Here is a 20158-nt window from a genome sequence, read left to right as displayed (position 1 = left end):
ACATTTGTGAGCTTCCATGTGGGTGCTGGGAACTGAATCAAAATCCTCTATGAGAGTAGTAAGTGCTCTTAACCACCGAGCCACTGCAATTTCTTCTCTCCTCCCCCTCTCTTCAAATGACTGAGGAGCTGGGGGGGAGGGCTTGGAGACAGGCTGCATTTGGAGGCTGGAAGACAACTTGTGGGAGTCAGTTTTCTTCTCCCATCTCAAGGATAGAACTCAGAACTCAGGTCATTAGACCTGACAGCAAGCACCTTTATCCACGGAGCCATTTCACTGGCCCCAAAATGTAGACACTTTTCTAAAATGTCAGGGAAGCAGAAACTAAGCATTTAGACAAAATCAAGTGTTGCAGAAGAAGGGAGAAAAAAATAAAAGTGTGTGTGTGTGTGATTTTTGTTATATACTTATTTAATAAGTATTATTAAATAAGTTCATACTTATTTAAAAATCAACTTTTAGTCTAGAAATGATTTTTTAAAAGTGTGTGTGTGTATGCACGTGCATGCTATCTGCCTGTGGGAGGGTGTTGGTAGGAACTGTAAGAGGATGTCAGCCACCCTGGAACAGAAGTCACAGGAAGTTATGAGCTGTTGTCTAACACGGATACTGGGAACTGAACATGGGTCCTCTAGTATAGCAGCAGCTCTCTAGACTGTTGAGCTATCTCTATATCCCAAACCACCTTTTTAAATGTAGAAGTTCAAATGTTAAACTACCACCTGACAATTGAGGAATATGAGATAACGGAGAGGTATGGGCACAACCTTTGTCAAAGTCGAAGGGGTCAGTGGGTATTGGCTTACTTTGTATAGATGTTAGTGAGGCTACAGAAGTGCTCATCTGCCCAACAAGGACATCCTTCTTCCTATTCTTACCTAAAGTCCAAGGGAAGAGAGTTACTTAGAGCACAAATTCTGGAACTTTTCCGAATAGAATATAGTATTCATTTGTAACATTAGTGTTCAAACACTAAAAAGCCCATCTGGAATAAAAAATAAGCAGGCTCTTGGGTAGATTACTATTATTATTATTGTTGTTTGTGTTTTCTGAGACAGGGTCCCTCTATGTAGGCTTGGCTGTTCTGGAACTCTCTATATAGACCAAGCTGTCCTCAAATTCACAGAGATCCAGCTGTCTCTGCCTCCCAATTGCTAGGATTAAAGCTGTGGCCACCACACCTAGCCTAAGTGTTATTTTACATACAATGCTTGCCTTATTTCTTGCAAGCCACATCTAATTTACTGACAAGGAATACTTTATCTGCAGAAACACTCACTGAGCTACTTATTTCAAGCATGATGGTTTTCCATCCTGTTACACTGGTTCTTTTCTGTTATCCACAAAATTTGTTTCATGTGCCTTCAAATATAATTTTAAGACTAATTTATACTGTAGCACTCAGAAATGTTGAGAATTTATTCTTTACATATCTTGATTAAAGTGATGAGCTCTAGCAGTTCGGGTTTGAGATGTTACAATCACCAAACCCCTCTCATATATAAGAGCTCAAAAGGGGGTTGGGGCCAGAGAGACAGCTCAGGGGTTCAGAGCACTGGCTGCTCTTCCAGAGGACCCAGGTTCAACTCCCAGCACCCACATGGCGGCTCACAATTGTCTGCACCTCCAATTCCAGGTGATCTGACACCCTCACACCAATGCACATAAAATTAAATAAATTATTAAAAAAAAAAAAAAAAAGAGCCCAAAAGCTCTTCCCAACGTTTTGTTTCTTTCAACACCTTCCTTACTGATCTCTTGGGGAAAAAAAAAAAAGGATATTGAGAAAACAAGAGTTAATGGAGGAGATGCAGAGATGGTTCAGAGGTTATGAGTGCTTGCTGCTCTTTCAAATACCCAGCTTCAATTCCCAGCACCAACATGACAGCTCACAACTGTCCAGTTCCAGGGGATCTGGTGCCCTCTTCTGACTCCATGGACAACAGGCACACAAATAATACACCGGTGTATAAATCCAGGTAAAACACTCATATATATAAAATAAAATTAGTAGGATTTATGTCTTTTTGCTCTATGTATGCATTTTGCCTGGGTGCACGCCCGTGTACCACTGTGTGCCTGGTGCCTGTGAGGTCAGGAGAGAGTGCTGGACCCCTGGGATTGGAGCGAAGAGTGAGTGGCTCTGTGGGTGCTGCGACAAGTGTCGTTTCCACTCACTCAGTTGCCCATCCCCAAATAAAGAAACAAACAGTTCAGGAGCTAATGACTTGGTTACAGTCTTGTCAGATTTCTTTAAGCACTACCCTTAGCTTTCTGACTAGCAGATACTAGAGGTAGCTGGATTTTAAATTTTGTTTTCGTTCAAACACACTCTGTGCAGAGAGAGTGCAGCTCAGAGTGACTGTATGCGATTCCCCCTGAGGTCAGCGGAGGCTGAGCAGCCCCACAGTGCCTCCCTGCTTACTCGGCAGGGAGAAAGGGACTAATCAACGAACGACAAGAAGGAAAAAACAAAAACTAAACAAAAAGCCTCCTGGAAAGATTAACAAATTAGGATACTGCAGAGAAAAGAACAAGGCATGAGATGGCTCAGCAAGCAAAGACGCTTTTTGCCAAGCTTGACAACCAGAGTTTGATTCCTGGGCTCCAAGGGATAAAGGAAAGAGCTGCCTTCCACAAGGTGCCTTTGACTTCCTCGTGTGTGCCAAGGCATGCAAGCACATGGGACGCAAACACACACACACACACACACACAAATATAATAAAAATTGAAAAATAACCACGCAGTGGACTAAGAGGCCCCGTGAACGTCACACTGCACACCAGTGGAGCTCTTACCAGAACTGTGTAACAGCCTGGAAGACCATTTAGTAAAACCCCTGGTTTTCTTAACTGCTGAGGAAAACAAAAGCAGGGAAAGCAAGTGACTCAGAAGAAATCAGCCTTAATTTTGCTCAAAAAGGAGAACAGCAAAATACTTGGGAACTTATAATTCAAATTCTAGAGCATAGTGTTTAGAAATAAATTCAAATACCTGATCAGGAGAAATAAGTGCTGGGACAGCTAAATAGATACTTGAAAAAAGAAAAGTGGATTAACATGACTCATTATTTAGAAGAGACACTGAGTAGAAGGAAGATCTAAATAGAAAGCGTGAGGTCGACAAAATGCAAGAGGAGGTTGCTGAACCTCTTTACAATTGGACATGGGGAAACATCTTCCGAGCTGAGGCTCAAAATCTAGAAGCAGCAAAAACAGAATAGAAACTCAATTATATGAAACTTTTCAAATGTTAAAACCAAAATATAACTCAGCATTAAAAAGTCAAAAGACATAAAGTTAAAAACTTTAAGTTAAATCAACTCAGTTCAAACACCTATAAACTGTAAGAAACTTCCTAAAGATGGACAACAGAATAACTGGATGATGGACAGTTAAAAAAAAAAAACAAAAAAAAAAAAACGTATAAAACATCCAGAGAAGAAAAAATACAAATGGTTTTTGAAAACATATATAAAGGCTGGCAGTGGTGGTGCATACACCTTTAATTCCAGCAACCAGAGGCAAAGGCAGGTGGACGGCTAAGTTCAAGGCCTGGTCTACGGAGTTCCAGAACAGCCAGAGATACAGATACACTGTCTCAAAAAGCCAAAAAACAAAACAAAACAAACAAACAAAAACAAACCTTAAAAACAACCACTGGCAAAAATATAAAGCTGTTCAAGCACAAGGGTCATAGCATATCATCATTTGCAATAACAAAAGCATGAGAACGACTCAGATGCCTCCAGTATAAGGCTGATCACATAAACCATGGTGTATTCCCCACTGCATCATGAAATGAATGAATGAATCAAATCCCTGTCTCCTGAGGCTATGATCTTTAAAATAAATTATTAAAAAAGAGTAAGATATAGAATACTTTGTACAAACTTTTACATGAGAAGACAAGAATATGTAATATACGTACATATTTTATCTGTTTTTCAAAAGAAATACTGTTAAGATGCAAATAAAAACAAATAAAAGTAGTTTTTCTCCACACCAACAAGAGGAAGAAAATTGACAGGAAGGATCAAGCCAGAGTAACATGAGTCATCTGTATATACAATTTTGTGTTTGTTTTTTAAGACAGCGTTTAACTTGTAGCCCTGGATGTCCTAGACTCAGTTTGTAGACCAGAATTTGGCCTCAAATTCACAGAAATCTATCTGCCTCTGCTTCCCTGAGTGCTGGGATTACAGGCATGCACCACTGTGCCCAGCTCAATTACATAATTTTGACTAAACAGCCATAAATACTACAAACCAGCTGAAAAAAATTAACATTATGTCATGTTTTTGGCAAGCAGAAAAGAATGACTTCAAATAATTCTGGGTATAAAATTGACTGTCCCTCCTCAGTGAAAGAGCTCACACCTGGTTCAGTTGTCTCTCCTCTAGCTACATTAATGCAATTATCCCTTTTAGACTATTCTTGGATAAGGCAAAAGGCAGTTAGGTTAATGTTGTTAGGGACATAGTAGAAAATATGGAGATATAATAAAAACTTCAAACATTTCCAGAAACCAAGCAGATAAATTAGGAATATTCTGGAGAAGAGGAAGGGAAGATGGCCGCTCAGAGGATAAAGATGGCTCTGTGGTTAAGAACATTTATTGCTCTTCCTGGGGGCCCTGGGTTACTGGGTTTTATTCCCAGCATATCTTCTGAGATATCATATGGGTGACCTTTTGTAACTCCAATCCCAGAAGATCTAATGCCATCCTCCGACCTTACCAACAGCAGGCACACGTGTCACACACACATACTGTAGCTAAAACATTCATAGATAAAATAATAAATCTTTTTTAAAGGGATACAGAACCTGCATCAATGACAGTACATTGGCTCACAATTAATTATTGGCAATAATCAATTTTATCAGTTCACAAATAAAGGAAACCAGGCATGGTGGTTCACGCCTTAGATTCCAGCACTCTGGGAGGCAGAAGCAGGTGGATCTCTGTGGGTTTGAGGCCAGCCTGGTCTACAGAGTGAGTCCAGAACAGTCAGGGCTGCACAGAGAAACCCTGTCTCAGAAAATAAAACAAACAAAAGAATAAAGGAAAACTGGAGCTGGTGAATAAAATGGAATGGCTACTGCGTACTACACAGGAACATACAGAATTTACGCTGGATTAACGGCCACATGCTTAGCCATCTCTCCACCCCTCAGCACCCCTTTTCTAAAATGCTTGAGACCAAAAGTATTTTCAAAGCTTGGAATTTTTAAGATACACACGTACCTATATATACATACATGCTTATGGCTACTACTACAGCAGGTGGTCTGCTGTTTCTTTTGCAATGCTAGAACAATACATCCTTGGGTGCAAAAGATATGTCAACTCATTGAATGCTTAATCTAAACTAGTTGCCTAAATAGATATAATTTGTTATTTTGGTGAACTTATTTAAATTATAATTAATGTTTCTGTATAGGATGTAAAATAAGCTGTAACAAATACTTGTCTTTTAAAAATTATTCTTCTTGCTAAGTATGATGGCACATGCCTTTAATCCCAGCATTTGGGAGGCAGAGGCAGGTAGATCTCTGAGTTCAAGGCCAGCCTGGTCTACAGGACCAGGTTACAGGATAGCAGGAGCTACATAATAGAGAGACTCTGTCTTAAAACCCAACTAAACAAACAAACAAAAAAATGGAGTAATATATCTATTTAATTTTCTCAATCTAACAGTGTTAAGACTGCTGTATTTCAAATACACTGAAATGACAACTTCTTTTTCTTTCTGAGAAGTCACAGTCATCTTTAATAAAAGTAAATTTGAGATGAAAAGCATCATTATATACACAGCAGAATCCAATCCTAATGTGTTTGGACACTTGGTCTTAACTGTTGGCAGCACTGAAGGGACAGGTTCTACAAAAGGTTTAGCTGGTAGTTTTAAGGCTACTGGGGTGGCCTTTGAGGGTTATAGCTTGGCTCTCTTTTGTATCTGCCATTGGATATGAGCTGATTGGGTGAGCAGAACAAATCCTTCCTCCTTTAATCGTTCCTGTCAGGTATTTTATCATAGTGCCAGCAAAGTCATTAATACAGACGAAGCTTAAGTTAATTTAGAACACATTAATTAACTAATGACATAAAATTTTCTTTCAAATGAAAGTATTTGTCAGTGTAACTCAAGTAGGTAATTCCACGTCTATAATGACATAACGAGTGTTCCTAAGAGAGATTTTAAAGTTTGGCAAGTTGATTCTTAGTCATACCCCTTGACGTGTGGTGATAGGTATGGTATGTGAGCTGACATGGAATGCTGCCAAGAGAAAACCATTCTCACCTTCAAAACAATTCTGCTGAATGCAGTACTTCAAACATTATTTCAGGGATCATGATGGCAACTAGATTCTGAGATCCATATAAAGAGTCTAACATCCAAATGAACACTCAAAGCAGCAGTAAAATCCTGAATCAATAACAATCACTAATGGTGCAGATTGTTTAAATGTAGAGCCTTTTCTAGGAACACTGCTTTTACTCTGAAGGAGACTCCTACAAGATAGTTCTCTTCTAAGAAGATAAGCTATGGATTTCAGTAAATCAATTCCTTTCCAGATTCAAATAAAACGATACTTCACAAAATTTACCAGCAGACAACATAAAATAGTGCCTAGGCATTTTTCTTAACAGGTAATATGCTAATAAATGCTGGTTTTTAAAAACAATTTATTTAATGTTATTTTATGTGCATTAGTGTGAAGATGTCAAATCCCTTGGGACTGGCATTACAGACAGTTGTGAGCTGCTGTGTGGGTGCTGGGAATTGTACCTGGGTCCTTTGGAAGAGGAGAATGCTCCTAACCACTGAGCCATCTCTCCATCCCCTAACTGTTGGTTTTTAAATGGTGACAATTTGATGATAAATATACCGTAATTTTCTTGTTTTCTTTTCCTATGGTAAAATGGTCATGTTGCAAATTAAAACTGAGTTTTAACTGATTATATAAATGATACATTAAGATATTCAAGATACCATAAATCTAGTTTCATTTTATAAAATTCTTAATTATGGTTTTATCTTTTACAAACATTGCTGCATGTATTTTTAAATCTATTAAGTTTATGAGAGAGATATAATATAAATATGGAACAAATATGAATAAATAATTTGAAAATAATAGTTTTATATCTTGAGACAGGGTCTCATGTAGTCTAGGCTAGCCTTGAACTCACTGTGTAGTCAGGACTGGGCTTGAATTTCTGGTCTTCCTGACTCCAACTTCTGAGTGATAGGATTACAGTGTGCTGCCACTCTAGCCTTAATATTGTTATTCATAAAATAAAATTAATGATTTTTTTTGTACAGTCCCAACAATAGCTCTGAAGAAAGCAATATTCTATCTATACTATCCAAAGCAAGTTTCATGGGAAAAAAAAAAAAAACTCCATCTAACCCAAATACATAAAATATGAACAATTATTTTACCATTTGATTGATAATTAAAAGTTGGACATTGGAGAAAGGAGGGAAAAAAAAAAAAACCATAGCAAAAACATCTGCCAGGTATGGTGGTGGACATCTTTAATCCTAGCACTGAGAGGCAGAACCAGGCAGCTCTCCAAAGTGAATTCTAGGCCAGCCAGGCACACACAGTAAAAACCTGCTTTTTGTTTGGTTGGTTTTGTTTTAAATATGACATCTCCTAGATTTTGATCACCAGCACTAAGGCAGGGGTTTTCATGTGTTGGGTGAGGGAGGGAACAGGACAGTGATATACTTGGTGTGTGAGTAGCATTAGTCAAATGATCTTTTGTATCAGGAAGGCAAAAACAAAATAATCATATTGAATTATCCCTGTGTTTCCTAAAAGGTATGATGAAACATGTAAGTGGTTGATAAATTTGAAAAGCTAATTAAATATAATAACCATGATAAAGGGAGACATGAATTTAAGATTTTATCATACCATAAAAAATGTTATGTGACAACTGAACCATTTCTGAAAAGAACATAACAATGCAGAGATTGAAAACAGTTCAACGAGGATCTTGGAAATCAATTCAAAAAGAAGATTAAGTCTATCTTCAATATTTTCTAACAAATAAAAAGAATGTAGAGGCTTAAAAAATATATACCGCAGCAAGAGAATGTTTAAATGTGCAAACCGAGCTCAGAGAAGTACATAGAAAGAAGTAAAGCCCAGCCCTAATTTGCATGAAGTATTCCACCCGGTAGCAAACTGAAGCTATGTAAGGTACTCTCAGGGCTGTTTAAAAAAAAAAAAAAAAAAAAAAAAAGTCCATTTTGTTGCGTATGCACCTCTTGCAATAAATTTGAGTCACACCAATGACAGCTCTGCAGTCCTCCTATGTGGTGCTGATCAGGTGGTTGCAGAGCTTCGGCTCACAGCAACACAATGCAGCTGAGCAGGCAAGCACAGCCCACAGCCAGAAACCCTTCCGACTCCTCAGAACAAGACGACCTTTAAGCCTCCAGCTTCCCGGAGAAAAAGAGATGCTGGTGTTGAAGACGACATTATGGTAAGCAGTTGTTTAAATTGGTAAAAGACCGACTTTATATTTTTTCTCTTATTTAGCTTTTTTTCTTTTCAAGCCAATGCTAGGATTTGAATATATTCAAATAACAAGTGCATGCACCAAATTTGCTGCAGTAATAGTTGAGTTTTTCTTTCTAATGTCCACTCACTTTGTAAATACATATATTGCTTTTCCTTTAAAAGTGGTACTAAAATATACAGGGGAAAAAAAAAAATCACCTGACAAAACATGATGTTTAAAGGTATGCTATCGGTCTTGATTTGTCTGAGTTCATTAAAACGTTTTTTACAAGGATATAATTATCCATGAAAAGATGAAATTTCAATAAACTATTTTAATCTAACTGCTTTAACATCTAAAACTACAAACATACTGTGTCTTAAAATGCTGCAGAGATTTAAGAAAAACAGACATGACAGCCATTTTTTTTTTTCTGAATAAGAAAACATCAAAAATAGTAACAGCCTAAATAAGACTGTAAAACTCATTTGTAGACAATGTCATTCTATCATGTTAAGGCTTTGAGAAGATAAATAAGAATGAATATAGGGTAAAAATAAAGAAAAATGCAGGAGAGCATCTCTCTCTGACTCTCTGTGTCTGTCTCTCTCTCTGCCTCTGTCTCTCTCTCTCTCTCTCTCTCTCCCTTGATTCCCCCACCCCCACCCACCACATAGCCCCAAATGAAGGATTAGGCATTTGGACTATAAATGAAGGGCAGCTTTGTTAGTTTAATCACTGGAACAATTATAAAAGGACTCGACAACAAGGAGGTTTATTGAAAATTTTGCCGAATGCTAAGTGACCCATGCAGATGCTGAGAGTATATTTGCATATTAAAAGAAGGATGTATCTGTTTGTTTGCAGGCTTTGATGGAATATCAGATATTGAAAATGTCCTCCTGCCTGTTCATCCTTCTGTTTCTCACGCCTGGCATGTTATGCATATGTCCTCTCCAATGTATATGCACAGAGAGGCACAGGCATGTGGACTGTTCAGGCAGAAACTTGACTACATTACCACCCGGACTACAAGAGAACATTATACATTTAAACCTGTCCTATAACCACTTCACTGACCTGCATAACCAGTTGACCCAATATACCAATCTGAGGACCCTGGATATTTCAAACAACAGGCTTGAAAGTCTGCCTGCTCAGTTACCTCGGTCTCTCTGGAACATGTCTGCTGCTAACAACAATATAAAACTTCTTGACAAATCTGATACTGCTTATCAGTGGAACCTTAAATACCTGGATGTCTCTAAGAATATGCTGGAAAAGGTTGTTCTCATTAAAAATACCCTAAGAAGTCTTGAGGTTCTCAACCTCAGCAGTAACAAACTTTGGACAGTTCCAACCAACATGCCTTCCAAACTACATACTGTGGACCTGTCTAATAACTCACTGACACAAATCCTTCCAGGGACGTTGATAAACCTGACGAGTCTCACACATCTTTACCTGCACAACAATAAATTCACATTTATTCCAGATCAGTCTTTTGACCAACTCTTGCAGTTGCAAGAGATAACTCTTCATAATAACAGGTGGTCATGTGACCATAAACAAAACATTACTTACTTACTGAAGTGGGTGATGGAAACACAAGCCCATGTGATAGGGACTCCGTGTTCTAACCAGGCATCTTCTCTGACGGAAGAGAGAATGGACCCCACACCCCCTGGATTTACCTCCAGCTTACTCACTATCAGTGGGATGCAGACGGTGGCCACCATTAACTCTCTGAGTATGGTAACTCAACCCAAAGTGACCAAAATACCCAAACACTATCGAGGAAAGGAAACAACATTTGGTGTCACGCTAAGCAGAGGTCCCACTTTTACTAGCACTGACAGGGCTCTGGTGCCCTACCCAGAAGACACACCCACAGAAATGACCAACTCACATGAAGCAGCAGCTGCAACTCTAACTATCCACCTCCAGGATGAGTCAGTTTCAAACACAACCCTCACTAGTGCAACAAAATCATCCCCAACACCCATGACCCTGAGCATCACTAGTGGCATGCCAAATAATTTCTCTGAAACGCCTCAGCAAAGCACAACCCTTAACTTACGGAGGGAAGAAACAACTGCAAATGTCAAGACTCGACTACCTTCTGTGGCTAGTGCTTGGAAAGTAAATGTTTCACTCCTTTTAATGCTCAACGCTGTGGTCCTGCTGGCTGGCTGAGGGTCTGCAGTTTCTGAAACCAAGGAGAACCTTCCTCCTGATGTACAGTTGGGAAAATATGCCCCTATCTAACCAGTGATTCAAACTATATTATGTATTCAAGAAAGCCAGTCTTGTATTTCTGACTTTGACGTAAAAAAGAAGTAATTTGTCTTAATTAAAAATGCACAATGTCTTGGTACTTGCTGCTATTTTATGGTCTTAAGTAAAACTAATGACTTTTTTTTTTAAATGAAATGTTTCCTTTTTAAGGCTTCAACTTATTGCAAAAATATAAAAAACATCTAAACTTTAATATGTATTTTATGTATGTTTACACTGTCAAATGTCTGGGAAAAAAATAAAAGGTCTATGCTCATAGCTGTGTCACTTAATTTTCTGGACATTATCATAATAATCATTTAGTAGAATCAAAAAAAAAAAAAAACCTAACAATTTCTGCTCTAGGAAATCCTGGTAAGTCCTTTAAAATGAAGGAAATGTGGAACACTCAAGATTTTGCCTCTAAAGTAAAACCAAGACTGCCACTCTGTAAATGGTCACACATCATTATTTTACACACAAGCCAGAGCTGTTTTAAATCTAAATGATGCCCTGTTTCTGAAGAACTCTTGGCTACTTTACAGATTATATAATGGACAACTGCTCTTCAGAAGGCTAGGAAGCACTTGGCTTTGCATCTTAACAAGGAAAATTTAACTTTGTTTTGCATTTAAGAAAAAAGAAAAATAATAAAAAGTTTTAGTTTAAGGATGTGTTAAAGAGTTTTCTTGCACACTTAATAGATCATTCATTATTAAAAATTAAATATTTACAGAGTTAAAATCTTACTACTACTATTGTAGGAGAAACTTATCTTTTATAAAATCTGAGATTATAATCTGATCTACCAAATTTAAAATAAGATTAGCTCGTGGCTACAGCCATGAAGTCTGACAACTTGGGTCATGCTGAGGGAGTGTGTGGTGTGGAAAGGAGGGGGAGGAGTGGGTGGGATTCCTTTAGTTCCACAACCAGGTAATTATCGAGGAGAATGGACTAACAATGAGGATGGACAGGGGACAGATTTAACAGTCCAAATCAACTGCACTGGACTCCAGTTAGAATAAATCAAGTATTGAGAAATTTGGACAAAATATAAAAGTATTTCACTTTATGAATTAGCAACAAACATAAGAAACAACTGAGAATCAAAACAAGCCTCAACATAGGCACTCATTTTTATAAGATATAAAAAATAATCTAACTTCAAGCATTTCTAAATTTGGGGAGACTACAGAAGTAAGTTATGTTTTTTCCTAAAAAAATTTAAAAAATCATAGTTTTCTTTCCTGGACTAAGAGCACAACTGCCTCCTCCCTGTCCTGTTCACATGTGTAGGCTACATACACTTAAGACTGGACATATCAGCTATCTTCCTCTACTGCTCTTTGCTTTACTGGCTTGAGACATCATTCTCACTGAACTAACGCCTGTCATTCTGGCTAGGTTAGGTGACCTAGCCAGGTTAGTGATCTCTTGAGGCTCTGTCTATTCCCACCCTAACCCCAATGCTAGGGGGTACAGACACATGCAGCCATGCCTGATTTTTTTTTTTTTTCTTTTACATGGGTGCTAGGAACTCCAACTCCTGCCCTCAATGCTGGAAGAACAAGGATTCTTACCCAAGGAGCCATCCCCTCAGCCACTTAAGAACACTTCTATTCAGAAAGTAACAACACTACGGAACTCCTCTCCATACCTTTTTCACTGCTGTGTTGAGACAGGGCCTCACTATGTAGCACTGGCTAGCTTGGAACTCCTCATATAGGAGTGGTCTCACTACATACATCAGGCTGGCATCCCACTCCCAGAGACCCACCTGCCTCTGCCTCCAACTGCTAGGATTAAAGACAGCAATACCATGCCTGTCCTAAACTTTTCTTTTTTCTTTTCTTTCTTTTTAAAGGACTAAGCTTATAAAAATTAGTTATATTTCAATAAAATACTTCCTTATATTGTCTCTACGGTGGCTTCTGAATATTTTCCTGCCTTTATAAACGTCTCACTATATTAAGTAATCGTACCGTGAAGAAAAGCCCCTAAAATGACTTACAAAACCATTACCTCTTCAAATGGTTGTGTTGTCCACTCTCCCTTCCAAAATGATCCACTGTCTTCATTACCCCTGACAGAGAGGTCAGCTGCTTTCAGTGCCTAATCTACAACACACATAGTTTGAATTGTGTTGTTTTTAACAGATAGGCTGAGTTTCACAAGACCAGATTGTTTACAGCTCACTTTTAAATCATGGATGCCAAAGTTTAACACTGTCTTCCTGTGGAGACAGTGACAGCAAAGTATAATTATGGATTACCATTAGCAGTACCCATGGACTGTACCATCCTGCCATGCATGCAAAATGCAGAAGAAAAGCTTGGTAAATTTGAAAGTACATCTGTCAACCATACTGACTGTCCTTAGGAAGAAGCATTACCTAGCCTTAGAGTAATTAGATAATGCTTCCCCTCTAAGGAAATGATATTTGCGTCATTATTAATCAAAGAGGGCTCATCTCCAAATGCTGCTGTGCTATCACTCCCAAATGCTTCCTTAGGCACATACATACACCTAAGTGTAGGTATACATCAGCATGTATCACGGTTTTTTGTTAAATGGCTTGGCCAACTATAAAGTAATTTAAGGGTTCTAATAAACACATTTTCAATTTAGGATATCATAAACTAACAAAAGATTTTTTCTTGAGATGTAAGTCTAACCCAAGTTGAAGAGTCTCTATTCTGTATACGCATGTACATACAGCCATGAGGCTTTGTTCTGTCTGGTATGTAATTCACCTCTGTCACTTCTTAGCTGTACAACCAACAAAACACCTGATTTCTCTAACTCATTCTCCTCATCTAGAAAATGGATTGACAGAATAGTGGTTTTTTTCCTCCTAAGAGTTAAATGATGTTAATTCCCATAAAGCTTTCAGTGTCTTGGTCATTCATGCTATTAAACAATTTATAATGATGCAATGAATCAACAGCAAATTCCTTTAATAGACACCAAAAAAAGTCAGAGAGAAGATACCTAAAATCCTTCACAAGATTATACTCTAGAAATTATGGATAAAAAAAAAAAAAAGTCAGTCAGCTGTGGTGGTGCACACCTTTAATCTCAGCACTTGGAATGCTGAGGAGGCAGGTAGATCCCTGTGAATTCAAGGCTGGCTTGGTCTATATAGTGAATACCAAGACAGACAGGAAGACCCTGTCTCAAAGAAGAAAGAAAGAAAGAAAAAAAAAAAAAGAATTAAGAACTGTTAAGGGATGATATCAATGAATAGCAAACCACAACTTTATGTTGTGCCATACTGGCGAAAACAACATTTTTCGTTTGGTTGGTTTCATTTTTAAATGGAGACAAAAAGAGTCACTTGACCTTAGCCATGCTGCACAGGCATCCATCTTGGTAACACCGGCACAGGACTAGAACATCGTGAAATACCCCTGAAGATGATAACCAATCGCAAATCTGGCTGCACAACAAAGAGTGAGTCCACTATTAGCCATCTTAGAAAAAGAGCACTTGTCGAGCTAGGGAGAATAATTCAGTGGATAACTAGGCATAGTGTACAAGCCTGGAGAACCTATGCAAAGGTTGAAAGAATCAATTCCATGCAGTTGTCCTCTGATCTCCACATATGTGCTGGGGCATGCACGTACTCCTAGGAGTGTATGCACGGGGCCTGGAGAGATGGCCCATCGGTGAAGAGTACATATTGACCAATTGCTCTTGGATAGGATCTAGGTTTGGATCAAAAGGATTAAGAAAGATTCCCTGAACAGTGCAGGGAAAACTGGAAGACATGGACTGAAGAGAATGATCAGTGGCTAAGAGCACTTGTTGCTCTTGCCAACAACCCGGATTTCCAGCACCTAAAGGTGGCTCAAACCATCTGGAAATCAGGGGATCTGATGCCCTCTTCTGATCTCCTCAGGTACAGGCACAAATCTAGTGCACATACATAAATGCAGGCAAAACATTCATACACACAAAACAAAAAGGTATAAATATTAAAAATAAGAAAGCTGGAAGACACTTCAATTTAACATTTAATTCATGTGATGCACACAACAACATGAATTATAAAGAGACTGCCAATAAATCTGTCAATACAAACCTTCTGAATTCTTTATGTTGAAACATGAAACCTGATAAAAATATTAAAATAGAATACTATAAAGGAAGATTGTTAATTTTAAAAATAACAAGGGGCTGGAGAGATTGCTCAATGGTTAAGAGTGCTGTCTGCTCTTCCAAAGGACCTGGGTTCAATTCCCAGCACCCACATGGCAGCTCACAACTGTCTGTAATGCCAATTCCAAGGGATCTGACACCTTTACACTAATGCACATAAAATAAAAATTAAATAAATTATAAAAAGAAGATTCATTTAAAAAAATAACAAATTTTTTTTTTCCAGTAGGTATCTGGGCAAAGGACATAAACAGAATATTTATCACACAAGAAACATGATGATTAATAAACATGAGAATATGGCCAGCCACATAACTGCGAGACACAATGCAGTTCTTCCATTTAGGTCAAAGCAAAGTCCTAAGGGAGAGTAAATAAAAATTACGAATGAAGGAAGTCCAGTGTAGAAGAATGTACTTATAGTACCTGCTGCTTAGACGGCTGACAAGGTCAAAGCCAACCCAGGCCACTTAGCAAGACCACCCATCTCAGAGGGGAAAACGAAACCAGAATGAAGGATCTGGCTACAGTACTACTTGCCATCCAAAAAACTAGTTCAGGCAGTGTAGACTGTGAACCAATTCCACATAATTGCTAATTATTATTAATTCTGAAAATTCCTAAACAATTTAGCATAGTAAGCTGCTCAAATGAAGTCTTCCAGGGAGTGAAAGCCAATGTCACCTCAATGTACTAATGTGTTAAGCAGATTCATTTATTTCACACACCGAAAACTGTAGTGCAAAGTGAGGTCTTTAAGAAGCTCAGCTTTTAAAAAATGCTGTTTTGGTTCAACTGTCTTTCGTTCATTAAGTGTGTTTAAAAAAGTAGGTGACAAATACAGGATAAACACATCTATTTTTTAGCATCAGAATTCCTGGCTTGAAAGTCTGTGTTTACTGAGGTTATTCACAAAGTATAGAAATCAAGCGTGTACACAAAACAAAATAGCAGAATTATTCAGTTGTGCACTGTAGTTTAATGGAAAGAACAGGATTAAGTTTTGTCATTTTAACGTCTATTATCTTGTTAACTGACTGTGCTCTGATTTTAAAAGTAGTTTAAAATATACAAATTATACAAGGGTGTCTTAAGGAATGGGTTAGGGTCTGAAAGATGGTTCAGTCAGTATAGTGTTTTCTGAGCAAGCACAAAAATCTGAGTTTGGACCCCCAGTACCTACATAAGACGCTAGGTATAGCAGCATGGTGTAACATCAGCCCTAAAAGGTGGAGACAGGAGGATCCTGGGGGCTTTTGCCTAGTCAGCTAGTCTAGCCAAATTAGTGAGCTCCAGAGCCACAGAAAGACCATGTTTGAAAAAATAAGGTAGAGAATAAAAAAAAAACAAAAAAAAAAAACAAAAAAAAACAACAACACTCAACACCAACTTCAGGCCTCCGGATGTGCACATATACACACAAAGAAATGGGTTAAATCAACTGTACCAATCAACTTCGTGGAGGCTACACAAACCTTTGTTTTAATTACAGGAATTTTGTTCTGTTTTCTATTTCTGGTGTTTTGCTAGCATGTGTTTTTGTTCACCACACTGTATTCCCACATGTATGGCTGGTACTTAATGAAGCCAAAAGGTAGCACCAGATCCTCAGAACAGGAATTATACAGTTGAGAGCTGCCATGGAGGTGCTGAGAATTGAACCTAGATCCTTTGTAAGAGTAGCCAGTGGTAACTGCCAAGCCATCTGCCCATGCATAAACCTTTTAATGTGTAAGAACTCTTGGGTTATTAATTAACTCAGGAAGAGAAATGATTGAACCCATAATAGCAAATAGATTCCTCTTCACAGTTATACTTCAAATAGCTGATTTGTTGTTATCTCATGGAAAATATGACTTAATTTAAAAAGCATATTTGTCTGCATGGATGTGCATGTGTACATCTGTACAGAGGTCAGAGGTCAGGTAAGCTCACGTGTTGGTCCTTGACTTCAATCTAATTTGAGGCAGTCTCTCTTGTTGTCTGTTGCTGTGCTACATACACTAGCCTAAGTGGCCCATGAGCTTTCAGGAGAGTCTCTTCTTTCTACCTTCCATCCTTCCATAAGAGTGCGGATATTACAGGCGTGCTCCAATGCTACCACACCTTTTGCGTTCTGAGGATCGAAACTCAGGTCATCAGCCTAATCACACCAGGAAATACAGCTTTCTGTTTTGCGTTATTTTGTTGCCCCTAGCCACAGTTCAAACACAGTGAACACTTCCAAAAGCTGAGGGAGTTTGAGTGACTTTCTAATACTTGCCTCAACAGAAAATAAGCTCACATTTAATGGCTTTTCATCAAGTAGAGAGAAGAGGGAGACACCGAACCATCAGTAAGGGAAAACAAAGATGCCATATACCACAAAAGCCACTAGGAAAGCTATCATCTGCCAGCCAAAGCCTCAGTGCCCACTAACACATCTGACATATTATATAGTGTAAGAGTATCTGGCACACAGCCATTTAACAGCTCTATTGTGTAGACACCCAATATTCAGCTGTATTGCCTCATACTAACGACAGTTAAGTAAAGTAATTGTCTAAAAATAATTTTATCTAACTGTTGGTGCTAATATTTCCTCATGGTATGGCTTTTCTGTGAGATCATATCTAATCTCTTGTTTTGTTTTGCTTAGAAGCGAGGTCCTGCTGGCTCTGAACTCATTATCTCACTCTGCCTCCCTAATGCTGGGATTGCAGGTTTATGCCATCATAGCCATCTCTCTTGCTTTCATAAAAGATCCTAAGGTTTTGTCCTGACTTTAAATTGGACCAGAAAGCTTTATGCTATTAAGTAACCAAAGTTTCTTTAAGACTAATTAATTAAAGAACTAAGGAGTCAGTTGAAACTAGGAAAATATTTTCATATAAATCATAAAATGACTAGTAATGCATTTTTAACTTAAGCATAAATAGGTGATACACCTAATTTTTTTTTTTATATTTCAAAGCAACCATGTTAAGTCATTTTACTTACTAACTCTCGTCCCCACCCCCAAAAGAGCCCAACCTACTAAAAGGCAGTTTTCAAAATTTTTATTTGTTTGTTTTGCTTATGTTTGTTTTTCAAGACTTAGTTTTTCTGTGTAGCCCTGGCTGTCCTGGAAATCACTGTGTGGACCAGACTGGTCTTGAACTTGGAGATCTACCTGCCTCTGGCTCCCAAATGCTGGGATTAAAGACATGTACCACCACCCCATGGCAAGAGGCAGTGTGTGTGTGTGTGTGTGTGTGTGTGTGTGTGTGTAATTTTTTCTTTTGTTTTATTCACTTTACATCCTTGTTGTAGCCCCATCCCTCCTGTCCTCCCAGTCCCACCATTCCTCCTTTCCCTCTTCCCTTTTCCTCAGAAATGGGGAGTTCCCTTTCCCATCCAGTTGCATCAAGACTGAGTGGGTCCTCTTCCCCTGTGACCTGGAAAGGCAGTCCCACTGGCAGAAAACGATCAAAAAGTTGGCAAGTGAGCCCACGTCCGACGAAGTCCCCACTTCCTTTACTAGAGGAACCACATGAGGTCTGAGCTGCCCATCTGCTACATCTTTGTAGGGGGGCTAGGTGCACTCTGTGAATGGTCCTTGGATAATGATTCAGTCTCAGTAAGCCCCTCTGGGAAAAGATCATCCCAAGTGAGGTAACCCAAACACAGAAAGTCACACGTGGTATGTACTCACTTATAAGTGGATTTTAGCCATATAGTACAGGATAAGCACACTGAGGCACAGACCTAAAGAAGATAAATAGCAAGGAGGATCCAAGGGAGGATGTATAAATCTCAAACTTGGAAGAGGAGATAGAAAAGCCAGATATAGGGGCTGAAGAGAGGGAACAAGGTAAGAGAAGGGGCACTGAGAGTTATGAGGATGAAGATCAGACCTGGGGAGAGCGAGGGCAAGAGGACAGAAGGCCTGTAGAGAAAAGAGAAACTGAGGGTAGAGATATCTCTGTGACAAGTTGGAGACTTAAGTCAGGGTAGGCTCTTGGAAGGAAATGATGGGGTCTCAAGCAGAGACTCCTAGTAGCAGAGGCCATCGAGAATGAAGAGAACACCTACAAACTAGACTAGTCTCTTAGCTGAGGGAAGGGAACACCAACCCACCCACAAAAACTTCGACCCAAAATTTATCCTGCCTACAAGATGTGCAGGGATAAAGAGAGAACAGATAGAGCAATGGCTGGCCCACCCAAAGACCCACCCCATGGGAGAGTGGCAACCCCTGACACTATGAAGGATATTCTACTAAGCTTGCAGACAGAAGCCTGACAGAGTTGTCCTCTGAGAAGTGCTACCCAGCAGCGCCTCAAAACTGAGGCCAAGACTCACAGCCAAACATTGGAAGTCTTGTGGAAAAGTGGGAGGAAAGAGAAAAGAAGCTGGAGGTGACAGGAGCTCCACAAGAAGTCCAACAGAGACAAAGAGGAAGTTTTTAAATGACACTGAAAAAGAAGCAAGCCTCATTGTAAACAGAACTGTTTTAAACTTGATATTCTGTCATCTTAAACAAAAAAATACAAAAGAAAAAAAGGTCAAGTATGTTTTCCCACCATGTTCTTGAAAAAATGTGCTTCAAACATTGAGCACACTTATCTAGATGTGCTTACTCTCATACACTTGCTGTATATTTTTAAATAAACCTTGTAATTATTCTCACGGTTATTTACTTTCAAGGACTGCATGCACTAAAATGTAGTTAACTCAAGCACCTATTTTTATAGAGCAGCAGCTGGATTATATACTAATGTTTTAAAAACAAACCTTAAGTCAGAACTACTAGGTCAGTCCATGTGTATCAACCACTACAGCATCTCTGTAAAGTAATGCACTGAACACCAGCATCTACAAACCAGAACCCCAGAGGACAGAGCCACTCAACAACTCTTCTGCTTCAATTCACAACTTCAATTCCACTTTCTCCTCTTCTTTTTTTAAGATGTGGGATCTAAATAAAATGGCTGGGCTGAGCTTGAACTCACGTTTTGTGTTTCAACCTACTGAGTAGCTAGGATTATAAGTGTGCAACACTATGCACAGCTAAAACTCCAATTCTATTCATTAACATTAAATCAAGTATTCTTTCTTCAAGTCAAAACCACATATGCCTGCAGTTTAAAATAGACAGGTTTAAATACTATTACTGAAAAACTGTATAGATAGATAGATAGATAGATAGATAGATAGATAGATAGATAGATA

At 38.7% G+C, this 20158-nt stretch overlaps 2 protein-coding genes across 7 annotated transcripts in view; one reads left to right on the top strand and one right to left on the bottom strand.

Moving 5' to 3' along the window:
- Nf1 (neurofibromin 1) overlaps nt 1–20158 on the bottom strand; it is a 236566-nt gene that overhangs the window by 67922 nt on the left and 148486 nt on the right. The gene's annotated exons all lie outside the window — the stretch shown is intronic.
- On the top strand, nt 8292–11436 carry Omg (oligodendrocyte myelin glycoprotein). The gene is made up of 2 exons (XM_055620220.1): nt 8292–8506; nt 9392–11436. The coding sequence occupies exons 1-2, from the start codon at nt 8504–8506 to the stop codon at nt 10718–10720; spliced, it is 1332 nt and encodes a 443-aa protein (XP_055476195.1). The 5' UTR covers nt 8292–8503; the 3' UTR covers nt 10721–11436.

The sequence above is a fragment of the Psammomys obesus genome, unplaced genomic scaffold (genome assembly GCF_907164565.1).
Source record: "Psammomys obesus unplaced genomic scaffold, mPsaObe1.curated_primary_1811, whole genome shotgun sequence".
Taxonomy (NCBI): Eukaryota; Metazoa; Chordata; class Mammalia; order Rodentia; family Muridae; genus Psammomys; species Psammomys obesus.
Note: the sequence above shows the minus strand (reverse complement) of the source record. Positions and strands in the feature narration are given on the sequence as shown.